The sequence below is a fragment of the Mobula birostris genome, chromosome 1, assembly GCF_030028105.1.
Source record: "Mobula birostris isolate sMobBir1 chromosome 1, sMobBir1.hap1, whole genome shotgun sequence".
NCBI lineage: Eukaryota > Metazoa > Chordata > Chondrichthyes > Myliobatiformes > Myliobatidae > Mobula > Mobula birostris.
The window spans coordinates 157,576,145-157,589,884 of record NC_092370.1 but is presented as its reverse complement, the minus strand read 5'-3'; the positions used below and the strand labels follow the sequence as shown (position 1 = coordinate 157,589,884).

Sequence of the window (13,740 nt, the reverse complement as noted above, 5' to 3'; positions counted from 1 at the left end):
AATATCATACAGAGATAGGGTAACTAATGAGACAGTACTCCAACGTGCCCATACAAAAAGATCTTTAATGAGAACATTAAATGAGAGGAAACTTAAATTCTTGGGTCATGTCATGAGAAAGGGAGAAATAGAATACCTAACATTACAAGGCCGTATGCCTGGGAAACACGGAAGAGGAAGGCAAAGAAGGACACTGTGAAAGAACTAACAGATCTAAGTGTGCGAGATATCATTGACGCTGCGAGGGATCGTTCGATGAGGAAAGCCATGATCGCCCAAGCGCGTAACGCGCAAGGCACACGAAGAAGGAGACCACTGGCACAGCTGACGAAGATTTTAAACCCGCGACCAGTATTTGCTCACCTCTTTGTCTGTAGCGTCCTCCCCAACACCTAGAAGCGAATACAGATCTAACTGCAGGATTTCTTTGGCTGCCATTTCGCCGGTTTTACTAAGGAGTAACGCAAATTCCGACCACCAGATTGTAAACGACTACGACACTTGATCTTTCAACCTGACCCGCAAAAAGAAAACCGCGATGACTCTTGGGATTGTAGTTCCAAATGCAGCAACCCCGCATCTTTCTTCGCATCTCATTATAGATGGACTACAATTCCCAGCAGGCATCAGAATGCATGCTGGGACTATCGTCAAATCGACAATCAAGAGAGCGCCGGCGATTGATGATGATGTCCTAAGAGTTTGTAGTCTAATTGTTATTTCTGTTCAGTTTACAACGCCCACCCTGAGAGATGAGAACTACATTACCCAGGGTGCTTCAGGTGTCGAGCAGTCAATCGACGTCTCCGGGTGGCCCTGGAGATGAGGAACGGAGGTTAATAAACTGACGAAAGGTTGTTGTGGATGGAAATTCAGCCAAAGTTTACCAGATTATTTTCCTTTTACAATTTTAGGACGTGTATTTCACCACTGATTGGAGATGACTGGACGTTGCTTCGGCTGCGCAGCTAAATTCACTCTGCTGAAAAAAGAGGTAAATTCAAGCAAATAAATCCCAGGCCTCTTTCTGTTTGCCTGAATCTTCATTATCAAACTTCAATGTCAGGTTACCGGTAACTGTGAATATCTTCTTAATGGTGCCCTCTTTCACATCCTTAGAACATAGAACGACAGCTCAGGAACAGGCCCTTCAGCCCATAATGATGTGCCAAGCCAATCAAATTAATAATCGATTGGCTAATTAAACTAATCTCTTCTGTCTGTACAAAGCCCATTTCCTCAGATTCCTAGTGGGAATGCGTACTAATGCTGCATGGTGAGGTTTAGACTAGAGTTGCAGGGGGATGGGAACCAGAGTGCCAGAACAGTTAGAGGAGAATATTGGCCTTCATTCCTAGAGGGATTGAATTCAAGAGTAGGGAGGTCATGCTGCAACTATACAGGGTACTGGTGAGGCCACACCTGGAGTACTGTGTGCAGTTTTGGTCTCCATACTTGAGGAAGGATATACTGGCTTTGGAGGCAGTGCACAGGAGATTCACAAGGTTGATTCTGGGGATGAAGGGGTTAACTTATGAGGAGAGATTGAGTCACCTGGGACTATACTCTCTGGAGTTCAGAAGAATGAGAGGGGATTTTACAGAAACATTCAAAATTTTGAAAGGGATGGATAAGATAGAAGTAGGAAAGTTGTTTCCATTGGTAGGTGAAACTAGAACTAGGGGACATTGCCTCAAGATTCGGGGAGAAAATTTAGGATGGAGATGAGGAGAAATTGTTTTTCCCAGAGAGTGGTGAATCTGTGGAATTCTCTGCCCAGGGTAGCAGTTGAGACATCTTCATTAAATATATTTAAGATACAATTAGATAGATTTTTACATAGTAAAGAATTTAAGGGTTATGGGGAAAAGGCAGGTAGATGGAGCTGAGTTTACAGACAGATCAGCCATGATCTTATTGAATGGCGGGGCAGGCTCGATAGGTGGACGGCCTACTCCTGCTCCTATTTCTTATGTTCTTATGTGATACTGGATCTGCCATTAGGGGACAAGACAGGGCAGGTGACAGAAGTTTGTGTCAGGGAACACTTTGCATCTAGCGATCACAATGCCATTAGTTTCAAAGTAAATATGCAAAATGATAGGTCTGATCCACAGATTGAGATTCTAAACTGGAGAAAGTCCAATTTTGAACTTGATCGTATTAGAAATGATCTGGCAAGTGTGGATTGGGACAGTCTGCTTTCTGGCAGAGGTGTAACTTGGTAAGTGGGAGGCCTTCAAAAGTGAAGTTTTGAGAGTACAGAGCTTGTATGTCCCAGAAGAATAAAAGGTAAAGATAACAAGGGACTCTTGGTTTTCAAGAGAGATCGAGGCCCTGGTTATGGGGGGGGGGGGAGAGTTAGGAACAAATGAGGTGCTTAAGTATTCTCTTGCATTTCTGTACTCCTTAAGTAAGAAATCAGGAAAGCTAAAAGAAGATATGAGGTTACTCTAGCAGACAAGGTGAAGGAGAATCCCAAGGGATTCTACAGATATGTTAAGAACAAAAAGATTGCAAGGGTCAAAATTGGTCTTCTGGAAGATCAGAATGGTAATGCATCTGTGGAACCAAACCAGATGGGGAAGATCTTAAATACATTTTTTGCATCTGTATTTACTAGGAGATAGACGCAGAATATAGAAGTGAGGCAAAGTGGCTTCAACTTCATGGACCCTGTACAGAATACAGAGGAGGAAGTGTTTGCAATCCTGAGGCAAATCAAGTAGATAAATCCCCGGGGCCTGACAAGGTGTTCCCTTGGACCCTATGGGAGGCAAGTGCAGAAATTGCTGGAGCCCTAGCAGAGATATTTAAAACACCCTTAGCGGCAAGAGAGGTACCAGAAGATTGGAGTATAGCTAATGTTGTTATGCTGTTTAAAAAAGGCTTTAAGCATAATCCAGGAAATTATAGACTGGTGAGCCTGACATCAGTTGAGGGAAAGATATTGGAAGTAATTCTAAGGGACCAGATATATAACTTTGGATAGCCATGGACTGATTAAGGATTGTCAGCATGGTTTTGTGCATAGTAGATCATGTCTAACCAAACTTGGGAAGTTTTTCGAGGAAGTTACCAGGAAAATGGATGTTGTCTACATAGACTTTAACAAGGCATTTGACAAGGTCCCTCGTGAGAGGTTGATCAAGAAGGTCCAGTCGCTTGGCATTCAGGATGAGGTAGTAAATTGGATTAGACATTGTCTTTGTGGGAGAAGCCAGAGAGTGGTAGTAGATAGTTGCCTTTCCGACTGGGTGCCTGTGACTAATGGTGTGCCACAGGGACTGGTGCTGGGTCGTTTATTGTTTGTCATCTATATCAATGACCTGGATGATAATGTGGTTAACTGGATCAGCAACTTTGCAGATGACACCAAGATTAGAGGTGTGGTAGACGGTGATGAAGGGTATCATGACTTGCAGAAGGATCTGAACCAACTGGAAAAAAAATGGGCTGAAAAATGGCAGATGGAATTTAATGCAGAGAAGTCTGAGGTATTGCAATTGGGTAGGACCAACTAGGGTAGGTCTTGCACAGTGAACAGTAGGGCACTGAGGAGTGTGTTAGGACAAAGGGATCTAGGAATACAGGTCCATAATTCACTGATAGTGGTGTCACAGGTAGATGGGGTCGTAAAGAAAACTTTTGGCACATTGGCCTTCATAAATCAATGTATTGAGTACAGGTGATGGGATATTATTTTAAAGTTGTATAAGACATTGGTGAAGCCTAATTTGAAGTATTGTGTGCAGTTTTTGTCACCTACCTACACAAAAGATGTAAATAGGTTTATAAGAGTACAGAGAAAATTTTTTAAGGATGTTGATGGGTCTGAAGGGCCTGAGTTATAGGGAAAGATTTAATTGGTTAGAACTGTATTCCTTGGAAAATAGAAGATTGAGAGGAGATTTATGAGAGGTATACAAAATGATGAAGGGTATAGATAGGGTAAATGCAAGCAGGCTTTTTCCACTGAGGTTGGGTGGGACTATAACCAGAGGTCATAGGTTAAGGGTGAAAGGTGGAAGGTTTAAGGGAACATGAGGGGAAACTTCTTCACTCAGAGGGTCATGAGAATGTGAAATAAGCTGCCAGCACAGGTGGTAGATGAGAGCTCAATTCCAATATTTAAGAGAAGTTCGGATAGGTACGTGGAATAGTAGGGGTATGGAGCGCTATGGTCACTGGAAGTAGGCCATTTCAATAGTTTCAGCATGGATTAGATGGGCCAAATGGCCTGTTTCTGTGCTGTACTTCTCTGACTCTATGACATATATGTGCCTATCTAAACATCTTTTAAAGGTCTCTAATGTTTCTGCCTTCGTTGCCTGAAGGGGTTGGTATTATGTCCACTTATTTTTCACGTTATATGTTTAATGATTCGGATGATCAAATTAACGGCTTTGTGGCCAAGTTTGCGGAAGGTATGAAGATAGATGGAGGGACAGGTAACGTTGAGGAAGTAGGACATCTGCAGAATGACTAAGACAGATTGGGGGAATGGGCAAGGAAATGTCACGTGGAATATAGTGCAGGGAAGTACATGGTCATGCACTTTGGTAGAAGGAATAGAGGTGTGGACTATTTTCTAAATGGGGAGAAAATGCAAAAATCTGAGGTGCAAAGGGACTTGGGAATCCTCGTACAGAATTCCCTAAAGGTTAACTTGCAGGTTGAGTTGGTGGTAAGGAAAGCAAATACAATGTTAACATTCATTTCAAGAGGACTAGAATATAAAAACAAGGATGTAATGCTGAGGCTTTATAAGGCACTGGTCAGACTGCACTTAGAGTATTGTGAGCAGTTTTGGGCCTCTTATCTAAAAGAAAAAGATGCGTTGGCATTGGAGAGAGTCCAGAAGAGGTTCACACGAATGATGCCAGGTATGAAAGGGTTAACATCTGAGAAGTGTTTGATGGCTCTGGCTTATGCTCACTGGAGTTTAGAAAAATGAAGTGGGGGGAATCTCATTGAAACCTCTTGAATATTGAAAGGTCTGGATAGAGTGGATTTGGGGAGGATGTTTCCTATAGTGGGGTGAGCTTGGGACCAACGGGCACAGCCTCAGAATAGAGGGTCATCCATTTAGAACAGAGATAAGGAGGAATTTCTTTTGCTCGACAGGAGTGAATCTGTGGAATTCATTGCCACAGGGGACTGTGGAGGCCAAGTCATTGAGTATATTTAAAGTGGAGTTTGATAGGTTCTTGATTAGTCAGGGCATGTAAGGTTAAGGGGAAAAGGCAGGAAAATGGGGTTGAGGATGATAATAAATCGGCCATGATGGATGGGCTGAATGCACTGTCTCGGCAGCGCAGTCCAGGTACCCACCACTCCGTGTATAACAGAAAAAAAACTTGTCCCTCTCATCTCCTTAGAACTTACCCACTCTCATTTTAAATACATGCCCTCTAGTACTAGACATTTCAACCCTGGGGAGAAAGATACCGTCTGTCTACTCTATGCCTTTCATAATTTTGTAAACCTTCATCAGATCTTCACTCAGCCAGTGCCACTCCAGAGAAAACAACCCGAGTTTGTCCAACCTCTCATTTATAGCACATGCCCGCTAATCCAGGTAACATCGTGGTAAACTTCTACATCCTCTCCAGCACCTTGATATCCTTCCTATAATGGGGCAACCAGAACTCCATGCAATATTCCAGATGCGGCATAGCTAGAGTTTTATAAAGCTGCAACATAACTTCCTGACTTTTGAACACAATGTCTCAACTCATACCATATGCCTTCTTAATCACCCCATCACCCTGTGTAGCCACATTCAGGGAGCTATGAAATGGACCCCAAGATGCCTCTGCTCATCAATACTGTTAAGAATCTTGTCCTGTACTGTCTCTTTTACATTTGACCTACCAAGCTGCAACGCTTCACACTTGGCCAGAATAAACTCCATCTGCCATTTCTCGTCCCTTATCTGTAACTGATCTATCTCCCATTGTATTCTTTGTCAGTCTTCGACATAATCCACACCACTGCTAATCTTCGTCTCATCTGCAAATTTACTAACCCACCCATTAAGTAATCCTTCTTGACAGCATCAATTCAGAGTTGAAATGGATTTAAACTTGGGGAAAGCGGACTCTAAAATAGTCTTCATCTGACAATAATGATTGGGGGAAAAGATAATCATAATCAACATCCTGTCTTGTCATAGAGAAAAGTATATGGTATCTCCCTTGATCCAAGCATTAGGCATATACTAGGGAACAAATTGCCACCTGGATCAATGATGGAATGCTAGCTGCTTACTGACTCCAGTCATAGCTGTAAAATTGGCCTCAAAATATTGATTGCGACATGAAACACTGCAGAAAAATCAATATCGAAGGGCTCAAAAGACCCTGCAAAGAAAACTCTAGCTTGTTAATGCATCACGAATGACTTTTAATCAACAGGAGCCACAGAGAATCCAGTGTCTGGAATGCCCTGGAGTCCACTATAGTTAACATTTGTGAAGACACTCATGACTTCTCTACCAGAAAACACTGAGACCGTTTTTTGTGAGATTGACTGGGAGTTTAAAAAAAAATGAATGCAAAATGATTTTCCTGGCAGCTAGAGACTACAAGGTCCAACAAAAAAAAAATTGGAGGCCCTAACAATGGATTGTAAGTGAAAGGAGCACAAGAGATCCAGCTACTTTGATTTGTCAGTGCTGTCAAGACTATTTATGGCCAAGCACCATCCTGAGAAGAGGTAATGACATAGAAAAGGTACATCAGGGATAGCAGCTACTGGAAGAGGACATCCAGGACCCTCCTCAACCAGCACTCCCTCTTTGATGCACCTACCCTGATTGACATCCTTTAGTCCACTATGCACGAGATTTTCTATGCTACCCCCAACATGGCAACCGGATGAAAAAGTCACCAACAAAGCTTCTAGAATGAACAAAATCCTCGCTGAAGTACTGGAACACAGCAGAGAAGTGCTGGTGTGAATTTATGACATCTGAGAAGAACAAAACACATTAGGGACTGCAGAGGCTAGGTCTGCTTTCCTAAGAGTAGGAGAGACTGAGAGAAAATCTCTTAGGTATACTGTATACAAAATAATGAGGGGTATGGATAAAGTGAATAGTGAGAAACTTCGCTCATAGCAAAGGGCATTGGTTTGAAGTAATGGATAGGATGTTTAGAGGACATGTAAAGAAGGGCTTTTCATCTAGAGAGTGGTTGGAGTGGTGGAGACAATCTCTCACAACTTTTAAGAAGTATCTAGACAATCACTTGGATGGTCAAGTCACAGAGACTATGGACCAAGTGAGTTGAAATGAGATTGCTACAGATTGGTGCTTGATGGTCAACATGAACGTGGTGTGCTCTATGACTCTCTTTATGACTGACCAGAAATATGACAATTTTAAAGAAGGAAGCCATGTCTATTTGTAGTAAATGTAGAAGGGTCTGTTGGTACTGCTATAGGGAAAATCATCTCAAAGGTACTTTTCAACTACTTCCTTTGAATGGGCAGTGTTTTCCATCCCCTTTCCTCTGCTCTACCTGTGCAACCTTCCCATCATCTTTCATCCCTCCTCACCAATCACTTTGTCTTTGTATCTCACCTCTCCACTTTCCCTTTATACTTCCCTTCTCTCTCCATTCTCAGTCTCAGTCTCGTTTCAGCCTGGAACTTCAACAATTCTTTCATCTCCACACAGATGTTTGCTTAACCTGTTAAGTTTCTGCAGTAGATTGTTTATTGGTCTGGATTGCAGCATCTGCAGTCTCATGTGTCTTGAGTTTCTCATAGTCACAATATGGATTTTGTCATTCAAGAGATACAATGGGTGTGATCTTCACCACACAGAGCATATTGGAGGACAGCAGTATTCACTATACATGGCATGTTTTCAGCTGCACAAAAACATTAGCTCTTCTATTAATAGGGATTTGTAGAGCTCCTCTTCAAATTGGGCTGTCCTCAAAACGCTCATCTTTCTACATCTGCTAAATGAAGGTATGAACATCTAAGAAATTATGTTAACTGGTCTATCATAGACCCATGCAAACTGAGGTGAAGTGAGAATCTGCCATTGAACGCCCCTTCTCAGTCTCTTTCATTACAATATTCTGTTCTGTCACCAACAAGGTTCCCCTAGAATGAAAGAAGCATGCATGATGTATGGGAAACCGTTCAACCTTGGCCAGTGCACAGCCCAACCAAGATCACCCCAATCTCAGACATCAATTTGCAGTACACAACCAATATTTGCATTTGTCTAATTTCCCGACAGGCTCCAGAACAGGGTTTTGATATTCTGTCATACTTAACCATTGTTTTAGATGTGTATTATGTGTTTTGTTCTGCTTTTATCAGTTTTACAGAGTGCAACTCTCAATGGGTGGGGGAGGAGAAATATCTAATAGTTGTAAATTAATTGACATTCTTTAACTCACGATTGTTTCAAAAATTTTTGCAGCTTGCATGCAAGAACTGTGGCTATGCGTATTGTTCATCTTGCCTCAGTTACAGTGCCTTTGTCCCCTGTGGTGGGCATACACAGCAAAAGGTCTGCAGGCAATGCCATGGAGCACTTACAAGGTAACTGATGATATGAAAGTAGCATAATCCAGAAAACTAGTGAATTATCTCTTGTTTATAATAAATATCATTAAAGTGCAGATATTAGAAATCTCAAATAAAAACAGAATTTGCTGGAAACATTCAGCTGGTCATGTAGCATTTGTCTGGATGTTTTCTACCTGTAACGGTAACTCTTCCTCTTTTCATATATGTTGTATTACTACAGAATGTTTCCTGCGTATTCTGTTTTAACGGAGACATGAGAGACTGAAGATGCTGGAATCTGGAGTAAAACAAACAAGTCGCTCAAGGAACCCAGCGGGTTGGGCAACATCTTTGGAGGAAAGGGGTGATCAGCTTTCTCAGTGGAGACCTTGCATCAGCATTGAGGGTGTGAAGGGGGAGAATCAGAATCAAGTTTATTATCACTGACTTGCTTGTCGTGAAACTTGTTTTCCAGCAACGGTTTGGTGCTATATGAAGAGGCGCGTGGGGAGGAGTGGGACAGATGGAGCCGAGTGAGGAGGAAGTGATGGGCAGATGGAGAAGGGAGGGGTGGAGTTAGCGACAGAGGCCGGGAGGTGATCAGTAGATATAAGAGGGCTGTAGATTGTGGAATCTGAACAGAAAGGAAGGTGATGATTACAATTACAAACCCCATTTCCAGAAAAGTTGGGATATTTTCCAAAATGCAATAAAAACAAAAATCTGTGATATGTTAATTCACGTGAACCTTTATTTAACTGACAAAAGTACAAAGAAAAGATTTTCAATAGTTTTACTGACCAACTTAATTGTATTTTGTAAACATACACAAATTTAGGATTTGATGGCTGCAACACACTCAACAAAATTTGGGACAGAGGCATGTTTACCATTGTGTTATATCACCTTTCCTTTTAACAACACTTTGTAATTCGCTTTGGAACTGAGGATACTAATTGTAATAGATTTGCAATTGGAAATTTTGTCCATTCATGCTTGTTAAAAGACTTCAGCTGCTCAACAGTCCGTGGTCTCCGTTGTCTGATTCTCCTCTTCATGATGCGCTATACATTTCCAATAGGAGATAGATCTGGACTGGCAGCAGGCCAGTCGAGCACACACGCTCTGTGCCTACAAAGCCACGCTGTTGTAGCCCGTGCAGAATGTGGTCTGGCATTGACCAGCTGAAATAAGCATGGACGTCCCGGGAAGAGGCGTCCCCTTGATGGCAACATATGTCTCTCTAAAATCCTAATATACACCTCAGAGTCAATGGTACCTTCTCATACATGCAACTCACCCATGCCGTGGGCACTGATGCAGCTCTATACCATCACAGATGCTGGCTTTTGCACCTTTTGCTGATAACAATCTGGATGGTCATTTTCATCTTTGGCACGGAGAACTCGACACCCGTTTCTTCTGAAAACTAGCTGAAATGTGGACTCATCTGACCACAGCACATGGTTCCACAGTCTTTCGGTCCATCTGAGATGAGCTCGGGCCCAGAGAACTCGCCGGCGATTCTGCATAGAGTTGATGGATGGCTTCCTCCTTGCGTAATACAGTTTCAAGTTGCATTTCTGGATGCAGTGACGGACTGTGTTGAGTGACAATGGTTTTCCGAAGTACTCCCGAGCCCAGGTGGCTATAATTGTCACAGTAGCATGACGGTTTCTTAGGCAGTGCCGCCTGAGAGCTCGAAGATCACGCGCATTCAACAGTGGTTTCCAACCTTGCCCTTTACGCACTGAGATGTCTCTGAATTCTCTGAATCTTTTCACAATATTATGTACTGTAGATGTTGAAAGACCTAAATTCTCTGCAACCTTGTGTTGAGAATTGTTCCTTTTGAACTGACTAACAATTCTCTCACGAATTTTGGCACAAAGGGGTGAGCCACGACCCATCCTTGCTTGCAAAGACTGAGCCTTTGATGGACGCTACTTTTACACCCAGTCATGATACCTCACCTGCTACCAATTAGCCTGCTTAATGTGGAGTCTTCCAAACCGGTGTTACTTGAATATTCTGTGCACTTCTCAATCTTATTTTAACTCTGTCCCAACTTTTGTTGAGTGTGTTGCAGCCATCAAACTCTAAATTTGTGTGTGTTTACAAAATACAATTACGTTAATCAGTAAAACTATTGAAAATCTTTTTTTTCATACTTTTGTCAGTTAAATAAAGGTTCACGTGAATTAACATATCACAGATTTTTGCTTTTATTGCATTTTGGAAAATATCCCAACTTTTCTGGAAATGGGGTTTGTAGATAAGGAAGGGATGGTGGGAAGATGGGAACAGTGGGAGTAGTGCATTGAGGACCCAGTGTTATTTTAGGCAGAAGGAACCAGGTGGTGCAGGAGAAAGTTGCCCAGTTTTTACCCCTCCTCTACCTGACTGCATCTGCCTATCAATGCCTCCTTACCTGGTTCCACCTACCATTGCCCCCACCTACTTCACCTCTTTATTCCAGTTATCTATGTCTTTACATTCTCAGTCTCAATGCAAAGTCTTAACCTGAGTTATCAACCACCCCCTTTCCTACACAGGTGCTGCCTCACTTGCTGAGTTCCTCCAGCTGCCTCAATTTCTTCTCGTTATTATTCATAATGTCATAAAAGCAGAGCTTATGGTGTTACATAGGAAGAACAATTGAAATAATGTAAATATTTTATATTACCATTTTTTACAAGGCAGCTATGTAACATAGAACAACTGACTACAACATAATTGGGGTCACTTGCATAGGATTTCTGCTATTAGTAGTTTATTTCTCACTGTTAATAAATAAATAAATGGAAAAAACCGTTTTTTATATAGCAACTTATTGTCTGAAGGTGTTTCGTGGAGTACTACCAAGCAAAATTTGATGGCAAGCCTCGTAAGGTATTAAAATGGGTTTGTGTAAAAGTGGGGTCCAGAGGAAGGAAAGTCGGGAGTGAAGGACTTCAGCAGCTGAAGGCAAGGCCACCAGAAGAAGAATGATCAAAATGGAAGCTGTGGAAGAAATTACAATGGATGATATCTTGATGGATTATTAGGTTGGAAGGGACGACGCTATGGAGTAATTTGAATGCGAAAATTAGAATTTTAAAAAGCATTGTTTAACCATTGCAAATGTAGGTCATTGAGGGCTGTATGAATGAAATGATGTCTATTAAGACTCAAAGTAGACTTGGATAATGTTTATGGAGAATGGGCGATGTGATGTTGGTTAATCAAAATTAAAGTTTACAAAAGCTTGGTGAACAATTTGAAGTGACGATGAGCTGGGCAGAAAAGGGGACAACAAGTGGATTACTATAATGACATTTATAATCTTTGAACCAATAACTGAATCAAATATTGAATCAAAAATATGGTACTACCCCACCACCACCCTAGATATGGCCCAGACAGTTCATAATCTCTACTATGACCACACATTTTTCATTTGTGTATTAAATATCCATTGTTGTGTATGTGGCCTGGTTACACAACAATGCTATTAATAAAAATGCAGGAGACGGGAGCTAAGTTTCATGATTCTTTACTGGCAGAATCCAACTTGCCACACACACGCACAGATCAATACGTGCCTAATAGTGCATGCTCAATACGTGCCTAATAGCGCATGCAGCAACGGGTCCCTACAACGTAAAGTAGTCCCTTATAATACTATAAGCCATACGGTACACTCCTCCCCTTTTATTTTAATAGTATATCAACTTTTTTTTTAACTGGGTCACTATGCTAAACAAATATGTCTACCCGTAACATACAAATGCCTACCATTTGTTTTACTTAGTAACTTAATAATATCAAATCATAACAAAGTAACATAATGTCAAATTATAACAAAGTAACATGATAATATCAAATTATAATGAGCTTCTTTTATTTTTGGTCTATGACCCATTTCTAACTCAAGTCTCGGGGTGGGGGGGGGGTTTCTCTGCCTCTCCGGGTAACGTCTGTCAATAAAATTGTTTGTTTTAATACAGATTTCCATATAAAAGTCATGAAAAGTTGACCCCTGAGCATAGGGAGTTAAAAAGATGTGCGCCTCCAACTTGCTAAGAGTTCTAGGCAGCAGATCGCCTCTGTATAATGAAGACTGCTCTGTGCAGCTGTCCTAGATATATACACATCTTTGTGCTATCACTTGTCTTCCTTACCCATATCTCATTTGTTCCCCAACTGAGCTAATTACATAGCCAATCTTTGTTTTCTCCTTGAATTCCAAATAGATAGCCTAACCTTTATGATACCATCTCTTATCGTAATATAACTTTCCATCTTCTATTTGTGCTTCATATCTTTGTGCTGGTGATTCAGCAGGAGTGCTGGGAAGATGCTCAGGAGAAGACGGAGATGCTGGTCTTTTCGGAGATTTAAGCTTATTGAGAGTTCACAGGTCTTCCATTATCTGTTCATCTGTTAACAAGTAATTTAACTGCACAGGTGCAGGTTTTCGTCTTTTGTCGGTAATTGGAACAGGGTCATTAGGTCTCCTCCTTGGTTTCCTACCTCCATAGAACCTCCTGTGAGTTCCATTGTTAGCCTCTCATTCTCAATCACCTTTTCCTTTTCTTCTAACTCAATCTTTTTATCTTCAGATTCCTGCACTGTTGCTTTCTTCTCTTGAATGTAATTCTTTTCCACTTGTTCTGTCTCCAGTTGCAGAAAGAGCTCTGCATTTCGTATTCTTTCCTTGTATTGTTGATCTAGTTTCTTTATCCTTTTCTGATACTCCTGCAAAGTGCCTTCCTGTAACTGCTGTAGCTGTCTTTTGAGAGATGTCAATTTCTCCTGGTACATCTGCTCTTTTACTTCCAGGTAGTCTTCATCATCCTGCTTATTGGCAATATCTGTCTCCCTTGCATCTTCTGTATCTTCATCCGACTCACGGCCACGGATACTGTGTTCGTCCTCATCGTCGACGCTGTCTAGCTCCTCTTCGTCGTTGTAATAGTCGACAATGGGTGAGAGGAGAGCTGCGGACATCTTCCCTGCCAAGCTGCCCTCCTTTGTTGACACATCTAGTGCCTTGATGGTCTTCCAATCCAACTGGACTTTCCTGAGCCATTCACGTCCCAGCAATGGTGGTCCTCCATTGTTCAGTACATAGAGGTTTAGCTGCTGTGTTTTGTCTCCGTAGGTCACTGTCACTTTAATTTTGCCTTTGGGACGCACTTTCCGTCCTGTGTAAGTCTTTAG

General features: G+C 41.7%; 2 protein-coding genes across 2 annotated transcripts in view; one reads left to right on the top strand and one right to left on the bottom strand.

The window, feature by feature from the left end:
- The window catches only part of dnajc17 (DnaJ (Hsp40) homolog, subfamily C, member 17), a 123,303-nt gene extending 122,787 nt beyond the window's left edge, over positions 1-516 (bottom strand). The window contains exon 1 of the mRNA XM_072264702.1: positions 364-516. Within this exon, the coding sequence (XP_072120803.1) occupies positions 364-438 (75 nt within the window). The 5' untranslated portion in view covers positions 439-516. The remainder of the gene's footprint in view (positions 1-363) is intronic.
- Positions 517-785: 269 nt separating this feature from the next.
- The window catches only part of zfyve19 (zinc finger, FYVE domain containing 19), a 48,501-nt gene continuing 35,546 nt past the window's right edge, over positions 786-13,740 (top strand). The window contains exons 1-2 of the mRNA XM_072264690.1: positions 786-994; positions 8,447-8,568. Of these exons, the coding sequence (XP_072120791.1) occupies positions 941-994; positions 8,447-8,568 (176 nt within the window). The 5' untranslated portion in view covers positions 786-940. The remainder of the gene's footprint in view (positions 995-8,446; positions 8,569-13,740) is intronic.